The sequence below is a fragment of the Monodelphis domestica genome, chromosome 1 (genome assembly GCF_027887165.1).
Source record: "Monodelphis domestica isolate mMonDom1 chromosome 1, mMonDom1.pri, whole genome shotgun sequence".
In the NCBI taxonomy this organism is placed as follows: domain Eukaryota; kingdom Metazoa; phylum Chordata; class Mammalia; order Didelphimorphia; family Didelphidae; genus Monodelphis; species Monodelphis domestica.
In genome coordinates this window covers 325,720,507-325,733,834 of record NC_077227.1, presented here as the reverse complement: position 1 = coordinate 325,733,834, position 13,328 = coordinate 325,720,507, and the positions used below count along the sequence as shown (strand labels likewise).

General features: G+C 41.8%; 1 protein-coding gene across 4 annotated transcripts in view; it reads left to right on the top strand.

Moving 5' to 3' along the window:
* Window positions 1–239: 239 nt before the first annotated feature.
* Window positions 240–13,328, top strand: part of EVL (Enah/Vasp-like) — a 272,883-nt gene continuing 259,794 nt past the window's right edge. For 3 of the 4 annotated variants that reach the window (XM_056811274.1, XM_056811273.1, XM_056811271.1), the window contains exon 1: window positions 390–839. In XM_056811274.1, coding sequence (XP_056667252.1) covers window positions 835–839 — 5 coding nt within the window. In that variant the 5' untranslated portion in view covers window positions 390–834. Of the gene's footprint in view, window positions 840–13,328 lie in introns of all 4 variants that reach the window. The other variant, XM_056811275.1, reaches the window with a different exon arrangement.

Genomic DNA, 13,328 nt, shown 5'->3' with positions numbered 1-13,328 from the left:
ATCCATAAGGTCTCTTCTACCCTTGACACTTTATGTGCTCATTCCAAGGTCCCTTCCAGTTCTGACATTGATAATTCTGTGACTTTAGGCTGTCTTCTGGCCCTCACGTTTTGATCCCAAATCTTTGATGTTCCTTGAAGACATTCATTCCACTTATTACCTGGGTTCTGTGCATCTTGAGAGCAAGGTAATTGAGTTCGCTCCCCACTACCTACCCATCCAGCTTCAAAGAGCCCTTTAGCACTCCGGGAGAACCATATGGGGCCACGTCCCGAGGGTGTCAGCAAGCCTGAGACCCTGGGTGTGCCCTACTTTCTTTCTCGGCCTCCTCCCTTTCCATCCTCCCCTTCTCACCTCCTCCTACCAACCTTCGGAGTGGTTTTTGTGTGCCTGTGTTTCTTCTGTCCTGGGAAGTGTTCCCCCCTCCCCCTGAGGCCCCCGGGAGCGTGTTGCTCCCGACGGGGGATGGGGGAGGGGAGGAGACACCCACGCGCGCGCTCATAGGAAAATGGCAGAGACCTGGCCAGGGCTGTCAGCTGCTGGAACCCGTAGCCACAGCTAGCAGTCCGGGGTCCCTCCCCCAGCCCCAAATCAGCCAAAGGACCCCCGCCCCCACGCCACCCGCGCCCGCGATGAGCCATCAGCGTCCTCCCAAATCCAGCCAAACGCCGAGCCGCCACCACCACTACGCTTGGGGCCGGCTCCCGGACTAAAGCCCCCCATAAGTCCTGGTTCTTGTTTCCTCCTCTCTAGTACCCCCCGCAGACGCAGCTGCCAGTGGGGCCGCCCCCCGCCAGCACCACCTCGCGACGCGCTGCTGGCTCTCCAAGAAAAATGAGGTGAGCGCGTTCAGCCAGGTGAGGGCTCATTGTGGGTGGGGGAGGAATGCCTAGGACCTGGACGCCGAGGGGTGGGGGGGGGGTGGGGGGGGAGGGGATGGAACGGAGGGGGGCGGCTGGCTCCTGCAGCCCCCGCCCCAGGCCCGAGGCTAAGCAAATCCAGATCCTAGAGCTGGGCTGGGTCTGGGGCCGACTGGAGTCTGACACATGTGGCTGTGTTTGTCAGGGGCCCGGCCTGGGGGAGGCTGCGAGGAGGAGCTACAGCCCGTGGCCCCACCCCCCGCCCCGCCCGCAGCCTGTGTCTGGCCAGAGTTGGCGGACTTCCAACTAGGAGCTGGTCTGGCTGGGTCCAGCTCTGCCCAGCTCGGAGGAATCTCTGGGTGGGGCGAGGCCAGGGCAGTCTGTCTCCTTTTTCCTGACCCTCCCGCCTTCGTCGCTTCCGGGGTGCTGGATGTTTAGGAAGATGCTCTGGGATGTTCTCCCATTTGTCCCAGGGTTGGGGAGGGGGGTTGGTCTCTCACACCTGGAGATAGGGACGTTTCTGGCAGTTCGGGCTGCCACGACCTAGAGCCACATGACAGCTGATGTCATCGCTTTCTGAGGTTTGACAATGAAGGAGGGCAGATGGCTATCCAGGGGCCCCCTCTGAAGCTGTTTCTCTCCTTGCTCCTGTGTCCTTCTCTTTGCCTTCTCCCACCTACCCGTTTCCTCCGCTCTGACTGTCCCTTTCTCCATATTTCTCTGCCCTCATCACTGTGGTTGTATTTCTTATTTTTATTTATTTTTTGCTGCTTTATCTCTACTCTAGCGATGTGTGTCTCAGTGTTTTTCGTTGATTTCCCTATAATACCAATGTCTTGTGTTTCTTTGAGTTTGTCTCTGCGCGTGCCTTTCTCCCTCCTCTTATGCGTGCTTGTCTCTGTCTCTGTCCTTGACTTTGGTCTGTTCCTATCTCTGATTATCTCTTTCTCTTGGGCTCTGAGCCTCTCTGGGTCTCTGGTTCTCTCTGTGTATATGTCTGCTTATATGTTTGTTGGTGTCTTTTTATTTTTTCTCTCTCTCTTACTCCTTGTGAATGTTTTTTTTTTTCCCCGAGTGTACTGCTGTCTGTGTGTACACCTATATCTGTCTGTGTCTTTCTATGTAAATCTGGCTCTGTGCTTGAATCTCTGTGAGGCTTACTCTTTCTCTTGCCCTGTCCTTTGGACGAATGGGTTTTGAGATGGAAGGGGCCATATTAGACAACATATAGTGCAACTCATATCAGAAGAATACGCCCCTCCACAAAATACCAGACAAGTGATCATCTAGCCTGTGCTTGAAGACCTCTAAAGTAGGAGGGACCCATTCAACTTTTGAATACCTCTAATAGTTAGGAAGTTTTTCCTTACAGCAAAAGTAAATTTGCATCTTTGCAACTTCTAGCCATTGATTCCTCTCCCTCATATCCCTCTCTTCCATCCAATTGAAAATGGAGAGGAGAGAAGTAAAAGGGGGAGGACCCTTTGAAACAAATAAATATCTTTAAGCAAAACTAACCCAAATAAAAACTGTATGTCTCTTTCTGTATGGAGTCCATCACCCTTCTGTCAGGAGATGGCTAACATGCTTCATCCCAGGTGATCTGGAGATTTGTTTGTTATTACATTCATCATAGTTTTAAGGCTTTCAAAACTGTCTTTCAGCTATTGTTCTTGTATAGATTGTTCTCTTGGTTCTACTCACTTCACTCAGTAGCAATTCATACTGGCTTCTAAACCAAACTGTATACATGTATTCCACACTCCTTGGTTGGGTTCAGATAAGAGTAATGTTCATCTGCTACCTATTCCTTTCTACCACTCCCTCTGTGCTTGAATCTTCTTATGCATTTCAATGATGAGAAAGAAGCCCTTATCCCTCCTTTCTACACTATTAAGTTTCTTTAACTCCCTCTTATCTTTGCCCTCTCTATACTCTCAGAACAGAACTGATTCCCTGTTCTTTCTCCCTGTTTAGTATCCTCAACATTCTTCAAAAATATTAAGGTTCTCAAGGGACAGTTGTTTCTTCTCCCCCATTAATATATTGGAAGAACATTGTAGAGACCCAAGTACATCAAATAAATCATAATTCTCTGGACTCTCATATATATAGATCCAGGTTTCTACTCAGTTTTGGTCTTTTCATGAGAAATGCTTGAAAATCCTCTATTCTATGAAAGGACCCTTCCCTTCTCTCACCCTCCAGGTAGAATTATATTCACCTTGGGAGGGTCAAGTTGTTCTTGCTTGAAAGACTACATCATTTGCCTTCTGAAATATTGTATTTCTATATTTTCTGTCATTTTTAGGAGAAGTTGCCAGGTCTTGTATGATCCTGAGAGTAGTTCTTTGGTACATGGACTCCTGAATGATTACAGTATTTTTTCCCCATTGATGTTGGAACTCTGGATATTGGCTATGACATTCCTAGACATTTTCTTTTGAGGTTTCTTTTAGGAAGTGATAGGGAGATTCTTTCTCTCTTTACATTCATCTCTGCTTCTATTAGACCTGGGCAATTTTTATTTATGGTTTCTTAAAATACAGGTTATCCCAAAAGTCTTAGTGCAGTTGAAAGCTTTAATAGCTTTTATGATATATTATGATATAATAGTAATAGTTTATATTATACTATAATTCTATAGAATATATAATATACAGGCTTTTTAGCATAGTTTTCAGGGAACAAAATGACTCAAGTTATCTCTCCTTGTCTTGTTTTTCAGGTTGTTTTTATATCAGATATCTTAAATTTTTCTTCTATGTTTTCAATTATTAATTTTGCTCTAGTATAGTTTCACTGTCTCATAAAGCCAATGATTTCTGGCTGGCTTATTCAAGTTTTCAGAGAGTCCATTACTTGGATAAGACATGTCACTTTCTCTTCTAAGTTAATTATTGTCCTTCCAATTTTTTCTATTTTTTAATTTTGTTTTTGTTCTTATCTTTTGCTTCACTTCTTCTAGGTATTTATACAGTCTTTGCAGAACTTTTTTTTTAACTTTGAGTTTCTGCTTGAAGTTATTATGGAATTTCTCCTTCTAAGTTGTATTTTTAGACATCTCTGGAGCTACAATAATTTTTTTAATACTGGTAAATGTCTTCCCTGATTTACTTGTGTCTTCAGCTTAAATTCCAATGCCAAGGCCAGGTTCTGTCCCTACTATGTTTACAGTGGGGTGGATAGCTCTGCTACTCCTTGCCTGTGCCTCCTAGATTCTGCACTGACCAACACTTCTCATTGTTCAGCCTTTCCTGGATCTTTAAGGTTCAAAGTGCTGGAGCTTCAGGGCTCTCAGTGGCATCTCAGAATGGAGTATAAGAACCTCAGAGCCCTGTCGTACCCTGGGTATCCCAGAGACTGTCAGTGTAGATGACTTTTCAAGTTCTGATGATGGTCTTTTAAATAGGCCGAATATTATTTATCTTTCTGAAGCTTTCTATCCACCCAGCAACTTTCTTTTGGTGAGCTTTCCACTTTAGCTACCTCTAGACCCAGAGCTCTGCAGGTACAAACATAGGTCTTTGAGCCTGTCTCTGCTCCCCCCAAGTAGTCATTGCTTGCTTTCTAGCACTTGTTCTAGCTTTGTTAGCACCCTCATTTCCTATTGCCTGTGGGCAATTCTGGGATGGAAGAAGTCACTTATTGTGGTTTTTTCATTTCCTTTATTATTCAATCTAGTATGAATTGACTTTTTTCTTAGTGTTTTTCTAGAATAGGTAGATCTATCAGAGCTAGGCAGGTGTCATGGTCAGAAGTCCAACTATAGACATTCTTCCTATCCTCCTAGTTAGTCACTGCAGCTCTCAATTCGCTATTACCAGCTTTTGTTTGTTCAAAGATTGTTTCCCTTTGTTGAGAAGGCAAAACAGAATAAAAGGTAAACAATTCAGTCTTCTCTCTGTCTTTTTGTCCCTTTTGCCCAAGTGTCAGTCCTATCCCTTTTATCATCTTTACCCAAGAACAACCACCACCACCTTTTTTTTGTTATTCTTAGTTTTCCTCAATAGCCTCAGATCAGGCTGAGCCTTGGGACTCTTGACAATATGCTTTTGATTTCATATTCTATTACTGTCCTTGTTTGTTTCCAGGTTAAAACTGAGTTTATCAGTGAGATCTGTGTGCATCTTCATCAATTTCTTTAAATATTGCCCCCATTTCCAGTCCATTAAAATTGTTTCTTTATGTTTTCAGAATTTAATTCTTGAGAATGTTCTAGATCACCTGGATGACATTTCAAGGGAGAGAGCATTTTGATTTTGATTGGATGGATGTTCCATATAAACTTTTTGCAGAGACAGATGATAGATGTGGGAGTTAACCTTTTTGTCTATGAATTATCTTGAGTTTATAATGTTCTATATACTCCATGTGTAAAAGCTTTTTTTCCTACAAAAAATGGGGGTGGGGATGTTCTAGGTCCTCTTGGCCTAACTTTCCTTGTTAACTTTTCTCCCATGAGATACTAGCTTTTTTTTTTCTCAATACCCTTTGGAATATGCTATTCCAAATTCCTGGGTATGAGTTATTCATTTATTCATTCATTCAACTAGCATTTATTAAGCTCCTACTATATGCTAGGTACTTGCTAGGTACTGGTTCTTATTTCCCCTTCTTTGTCACAAATTCTAAGATGGAGAAATGGAACAATTTCTTCCCTTCAAAGTTCCTATCATTTTTACCCCAACAACCAGTTTCTCTTCATTAGTTAGACTTAGCTCCAAAAGAAAACTTCCCTTTTTTTGGTTCCTGTATATTTTAAAACATGAAATAATAATTAAGGAAAGTCAAGAAAAGATCGACTGTTCTTTTTTGTTATGAATAACACCAGCGGATTTTCATAAAATTGAAGTCTCCCATCACTACTCTATTATGTGTATGTACAAGCTTATGATTTGTTTCCTAAAGTTTGCATCCTGCATTCCTTTTCTAAGTGGTCTATAGTATATTCCCATGACAATATCACTCAAGTTTCTTCTTCTAGAGATTGTTTTTTTCTAAATGCTCCCTTTTCTACTCACCCTTCTCTGATTTCTGGATTTCTTCACATGATCATAAAGGCAGAAGTAGTATAGTACATTAAAGAGTAAACTAGATTTGGTGTCAGAGGACATGGGTTCCAATCATGACTGTCCTACTTAGCTATCTCTGTAACCTTGGATACCTCCTCAACTTTCCTGGGTTTCAGTGTCTTTATCTATAAAATGAAGGGGTTGGACACGATGGTTTCTAAGATCCTTCCTAGCTCTAAATCTATTATCTTGTTCTTACTATAGAATATTAGCCAGTCCCTATTCCTAGCTATTTTCTTCCTTTGAATATTGTTCCAGAGCCTTATTCCAGACACATATTCTATCCCACCAAATCTTGTGATATCCAATGTCAAATTTACTTCCTTGTATTAAGGTCTCTATTTTACCCTTCTTCTTTGTCCATACTTTGGACATTCGTGTCTTCCTCTATCACTTTTGCTGGGAGGCTTTCTCTCTTTATATTTCCTTTGTGCCTTCCTCTGTGTATGTCTGTCTCACTCTTCTCAGTGTCTCTGTTTCTCAAGTCATCTCGTTTCTATGTCTGTATATATTTCTTTCTTTATCTCCCTCTATCTCTATGTTTCTTTTGCTTTCTCCCTCTATATATTTCTCTATGTCTCTGTGGATGTGGTATGCTCTACTTGGTGGGTGTTCAAAGAAACGCTTGAAGCTATGCCTTAGCAAAAATAACCCAAAGCTGGGTTGTTTCCTGCTTTCTCTAAATCTAAAGAAAAGCAGGCTTTCAATTAATTGAGAGAATGAATGATTAAAGATCTATGGAACATAGTATATAATGTAAATACCATATGAATCCACCTCAAAGCTATCATCCAAGATTTCAGCAGAGGAACTCTAATACTCAAGCTCTTGTCCTTAACTGTAAAATACACATTTTTTTACCTTCAGGCTCCTAGATTAATCCTCCTCCTAAAGCCTTGTACTATCCTCTACTGAGGGCAGAGGAAATACACTCACTAGCTGTGATTCAAAACTGATCTAGAGATATGAAGAAAAGACCATAGGATATTCTGAATTATGAGAATTCTGGGAATATCTATGTTGTCTTACCCTCTCATCTACAAATGTCTAAGAAATTTCTATTTGTTTTTTTTGCATTACATAAGCAATCCATTCTATGTCCATACACATTTTATTATAAAATGAATATGACATTTGTTAAGATCTACTCCATGGAGTGTTCAACCTGGTTATTTTTCAACTATCCCTTCAGCCATCCTCCTCACTCTTGGAAAAATGGGGAAAAGGGTTAAGAGAAGGAGTTATGTGTTCAGAACACCCTGAGATCAGTTCTGCAAACCTTTAGAGTGTGTGTGTGTGTGTGTGTGTGTGTGTGTGTGTGTGTGTGTGTGTGTTGTGGAATGGGCCAGTGTCTGGAATCACTTTCCCAGATTAATCTCACCAACAGTTGAGATCTCATGATATCTGTTGGTCCATTCCCATTCCATCCCAGCCTTGAAGGTTGTTGGTCTTACCACCCCAATATCTTAACCATTGCTGTTTTCCAGGACCTATTCAAGTTCTGCCTTCTTTTCATAGTACTTCAGCTATAAACAACCTCAAACATTGTTTATGGTGATCATGTTAATTAATCATCATTTTCCCTTGAAGAAAATTAAACAACCAATAGCTGTAGTTTGCCTGTCCCACTGAGAACTATCAACATTAACTTCTCTGTTCCTGGCTATATGAAAGGAATTGAATGGAACAGCAGACTAGAAGTTTGAACAGGAAGACTGGTGAACTGGAAGACTTTCTCAAAGGCAAAGCTAATGACTGATCAAAATGATGAAGGCCAGCTTGCACAACCACACCCAAAATCTCCCCTATTTCCCACCTTCTCATGCAATTTTGCCCCTGCCCTGAGTCTACTCAGTTACTTCCTGCTTTCCATATCTTGCTGACTCAGTTTCCTAGTAATACCTCTCATGTTCTCTCCCAGTCAGATGAAATACACCATAGACTTTGCTCAATCCCTTTCTTGTCTCTTTCTCTTTGTTTGTCTCTGTCTTCTTTATGCTTTCCTCTGGGAGTTTCTCTTTCCCATTTGCTATATTTTTCTCTTATCTTCTCTGTCTCTCTATTATCTGTCTCTCAAGATATCAGCGTCCCTCCCTGTTTCTATGTCTCTCCCTATGTTGTCTCTCTCTTCTTTGTATGTCTGTCTTTGTTTTCTTTGTATTTCTATATATTTCTCTGCAGATTTCCTTTGTGTACATGTACAGATTTCTCTCTGCTCTTGTCTATTTGTCTCTTGTCACTGTGTATCTCTTTTTCTTTGACTCTCTGGGTTTGTATGAGTCTTAGAGGTTCTGTGCATATCTCACTATCTCTATGTCTGTCTTCCTTTCTTGCCCTGTCCCTCTGACATGGTCTAATGGTCACCTGGCTAGTAAATATCTGTATAAATGTTAGCTATTATAATTACAGTGGATTCTCTGTACATCTGTGTGTCTGTGTATGCTAACTCTGCAGGGTGCATGAACAGAATACTCTGGGAAACAGATTCATCCTTGGCACTCTATCACTGTCTGTCTCCCCTGCTCCCTTGAGATAAATGAGATAATGGCACTTACTTTTCCAAGGATAGTTTGAATATTATGTCTGGTAGAAGCTAGGAGAAATCTCTGGCTTGACTGCAGGCTATTAATTGCTTCCCTTGTGAAAGTTGTGATATGAAATCAGAATCCATTCTGTTTCCTTCAGTGTGTCATAATGGATCTGAATTCAGGAAAGGCTTGAGTTTGGGTCCTATCTCAGACACCTGCAAACTGTGGCACCATAAGCAAATCCATTCTAAGTCCAAATTTACTCATCTAAAAAGTAGGGAATAAAACCTGTGGTAACCTCAAGAGTTCTTCTTTGGATTAAAAGCCAAGATATATATAAAGTACCTGGGAAAACTTATTATTTTCATTGGTTTCTAAACTTTTTGAATTGTATGCTTTTATCAGTAAAAATTGTCTTTGATAGGCACCCAAATATCTCTACATCTGTTTCTAAATTGTATACATGTACTGCTGCATTTATAGTCATTTACATTGTAAAATGTATAAAAAAATTTAAAGTTGAGATAAAATGAACTCATATTCAATCATGGAGGATATAAGGAACTGCTGGAGCTTATTGAGCAGGGGGAATAGAGAAGTCAAACCTCCACCTTAGGAAAATCAATTTGTCAGCTGCGAGGATGGATTGGAATATGGAAAGACTTGAGTTAAGACTAATCAGAAGGTTAGTGCAATAGTCCAAACAGGTGGTGATGTGGGCTTGAACTAGAGTGGTGGCTGTATGGACGGCAGAAAAAAGGGAATAGATATGAGAGATATAGTGCAGGTAGAATCAACAAGACCCACCAACAACGGATTGTATGTGAAGAGTGAAGAAGAATAAGAAATCAAGGAGAGCATAGAAGTTTCATGTCTGAGTAACTGGAAGAATACTGGTGCCATCAATAGAAATGGACATGTATGAAAGAGGGCTAAGTTTGGGGAGAAATCATTGAATGGGATTTGTGTTTCTGATCTATCTCCATCCATGCCTGTCTGTCCTATACAATTCATTCTGACTCACTAAAAAGGAAAAGAAGTAATGTTTTTACTCACCCGTCATTGTTTAGGAGTATAAAGCCGCCTTCCCCAGCCCCCAAGTGATATGAGAATCAGGGAGAGGTCAGGGGAGGGAGGAAGAGGAGATCATGAAATTTCACCTGGGCATTTGCTGCAAAAGGTGCCTGAGTCATAGATTATAAGCACCCAGAGGTGTCATGTATCAATCTGAAGGGGAGAGGTTGAACACTCCCACAAGCTATTGGAGCCCAGGGCCTGGGGGTGGGGGGTGGGGAATGCTGAACTAAGAAAAGGAGGTTAGGGTTGTTGTGGAGACAAATTCCTCTATTGCTCTGGTCTTTTGGGTAGGATGTTACCCATCTTCTTATGCTCCCATTGGATACCCCTTGAGATCATGCCAAGGCTCTCTTGTTGTCGTATTATAGACCTTTGAGATACAGCCCCTATTTACCCACCCTATCCATCCTCTATGGAGATGGCTACTCAATAGAAACACTAGCAACTCTCAGAATTACACTTAATTTTTTCATGTAGGTATATCTATCTGCTTGTGAACCTAAGTAGAGAATACTCTGAAGAATGAGCTAATTTTGGCAAAGACCCCTTCACTCCATTGCACGTAATTAACTCAAATGTACAGCTGTTTGCTCAGGTTAATACCATAAAATATTATTTTGGATGCAGCTGGTTCTCTCTCTCTCTCTCTCTCTCTCTCTCTCTCTCTCTCTCTCTCTCTCTCTCTCTCTCTCTCTCTTTCTCTCTCTTTCTCTCTCTCCCTCCCTTTCCCTCTCCATCTCCCTCTCTCTGTCTTTCCCTTCTGTTTCCTTAATTGTTTTTTGATGAAAATTTTCTTATAACTAGTCCCTTTAGAATACAGCATTACTTAATTTTCTGATCAACAAGAACATAATTCATTTTATTTCCTCCATCTCCCCATCCCCCTACACACACACACACACACACACACACACACACACACACACACACACACACACACACAAATATACAAAAGGCAAAGCTATTGAAATGAAGAGATTCCAGTGCATACTGAAATTTTACAGTCCTTCATTATTTGGAAAATAAATGTTTTTGAACTGTCCCTGACAATTTGTGGGTCCATCTCTTTTGTGAAAGTCTCCAGATTAATGTTTATGCTGATGACAGTAGGTTTCTTGTCATTAGTGTTTCCAGGACTTAGCACAGTTCCTGAAACATAGTAGGCACTTCATAAAAGCTCACTGACTGACAAATGATCTTGAAGCATGAACACATACTGCCAGTTGGGGTTCCCCAAATGACATTTACAAATGTACGTTGGTTCAACGTTGACAATTATGTTTCTTCTCCTCCCTCTGCACAGTTTTCGTTTTCAACTCTTGGATAGAAAACTAAACCACCAATCATTCTTCTAGTCTGGCAGATTTGATGGCATGATCCCACTTCATCAATGAGTGTCTGTTGCATCTCCACAACTGAATTTTTTTCTTTTTTATGCAAAGAAGCCCATTTACCCAAGTAGATAGCAAAACAGAAGGCGCTCTCCCTTGGGAAGAGATAAGTTCGATTAACTGAGAGTCTCAGATCTCCCCAAAGAGAAATTCCCCAGTCTCTAGTATAGCAAGCTGGGGAAAGAGACATGATGGAAGCTGCCATCTCTCATGTTGGCTTCTTCCCAGAGTCTTATTCTCTCTTCAGCAACCTGAAGTGAGGTTTGCTGTCACCCACACCTAAAGTGACTATCGAATCTGAAGAGGCTCAAAAAATTCCAAAGAGATTGAAGGGACTTGAAAAGTGTAGCACTTTCCTCTCTTTAGCTCTCACCAACTCCATCCTGCCCACCAAAGAGAAGAGTATCTGCACAATTAACTTCAGTGGTGTCACTTAGAAGTACCCTGAGGGGGCAGCTGGGTTGCTCAGTGGATTGAGAGCCAGGCCTGAGGTCCTAGGTTCAAATCTGACCTCAGCCACTTCCTAGCTGTGTGACCCTGGGCAAGTCACTTGACCCCCATTGCCTAGCCCTTACCACTCTTCTGCCTTGGAGCCAATACACAGTATTGACTCCAAGATGGAAGGTAAGGGTTTTTGTTTTTTTTTAAGTACCCTGGTTTCACAATTGTAACATATCCATTCTAGACAATAGAAAGCTAAAAGGAACTTGTAGTCTAACTGACCTTCTTAAAGAATGAAAAAACCCAAAGTGGGGACGGACTTTTCCCTAAGACGTAAATGGCAGAGGCAAGATTAGGAGAGAGGTCCTCTGTCCTCCGGGGCCAAGTCTGGGTTCTTTTCCACTATACTATAATCACTCAGATGGATACATAGAATCCAAAATTGAACCCAGATTCTCTGTCTCCATGTCACTATGACACTGATATAGAAGTGCCTTCTGTCCCAGAAGACCCTTTCTCACAAGCCTCTGGGCTCACACCAACCTAGATTTGCCCTGAGAGAAGCCTGACTCCAAAAAGGAGAGGGAGTCTAATTTTTATTTGTCTCACTCCACAATAAAACTCTAAGGACCATTGAAACAAAGCTCAGCTGTGGCTTAGGTCTAGGGTCCCTCCAAAATGTATGTAACTGGATTCTCTCCAGGAAAGATACTTAGAGCACAACACGGATATCAAGCAGGGGGCCACCATTCTCTCACCTCTTTGAAAAGGGCCTAAAATGTAGAAAGACTCAAGGAAGGACATGCCTAATGAAATGCAGAAAACAAAGCATTTCAAGAAACTCAACCATACTTATAATGCTCCCTTCAGAAGGGAATGACAACTTTCTGAGACTCCTGAGCAGATATTTTGAATTTGCATTCACCTCAGACCTGCACTGCACTAGCACTCCATCTCCTGGCCCTGGAACAGCAAGTTTTTCAGTCCTTCAGCTACTGGATCCTTTCAGGAGTGCTCATGTCTCCTTTGAGAAGGACTCAGGAATTCCTGAACTTTCACAGCCATAAGGTTGCTATCTAGGTAGCTAGGTGGATAATGTGTTAGACTGGAGTCAGGAAGACTTAGTTCAAATCAGATATTTTAACAGTATGACCCTGATCAAGTCACTGATTCCCTATGTGCCTGTTTTCTCAATTTATAAAGTGATAATAATATCGCTTACCTCAAAAGGTTGTTGTGAAGATTAAATGAGACAGAGGGAAGCTAGATATGGTACAGTGGTTAGAACACCAGGTCTGGAGTCAGAAGGAACTGGGTTCAAATCTGACCTCAAACATTTCCTAGTTGTGTGACCTTAGGCAAGTCACTGAACCTAGATTGCCTAGTTTTTGCCCTGCTGTCTTAGAAACTAAGACTTAGAGTCATTAAGACAGAAATGAAGGGTTTTGAGAAAAAAAAAGATGAAATGAGATAATATTTGGAAAGTGCTTTGCAAAACTTTGTGTTTTACTATCATTATCCTCCTCCTTTAGGATCTCAAATTGATGATCTGTGATCTAAGAAGGAAACAAAAGAGCAGAAGAAGGTGGGACTGTTTCCCATATTTCTACCTCGAGGGACCCTGGTCCTTATAAAAGGGGAAATTTTCTGTTAGTGACAGGAGTAATGACTTCCCTTCTGTTTCCTTTGAGTCCAAGGCTCCCCTCGGCACACTTAGCCAGCCTGCTGGAGAATCTGGCTCTCATTCTGCTCCTTAGATTTGGAGTGGGAGCAGGAATGATCCCCCAGTTCCTGCTCTTGACCCTAATCATCTGTTCTCTAATAGCTTCATTTTGTGGGGAGCCGGATATAGAAATGAAGCCCCAACACCTGGAGAAGGATAATAAGCCTCTGCCAGATGTTTCCCTCTGCTCTATTTAGGAATGTTAAGTGCTGATATCTTGGCCACACCCAGAC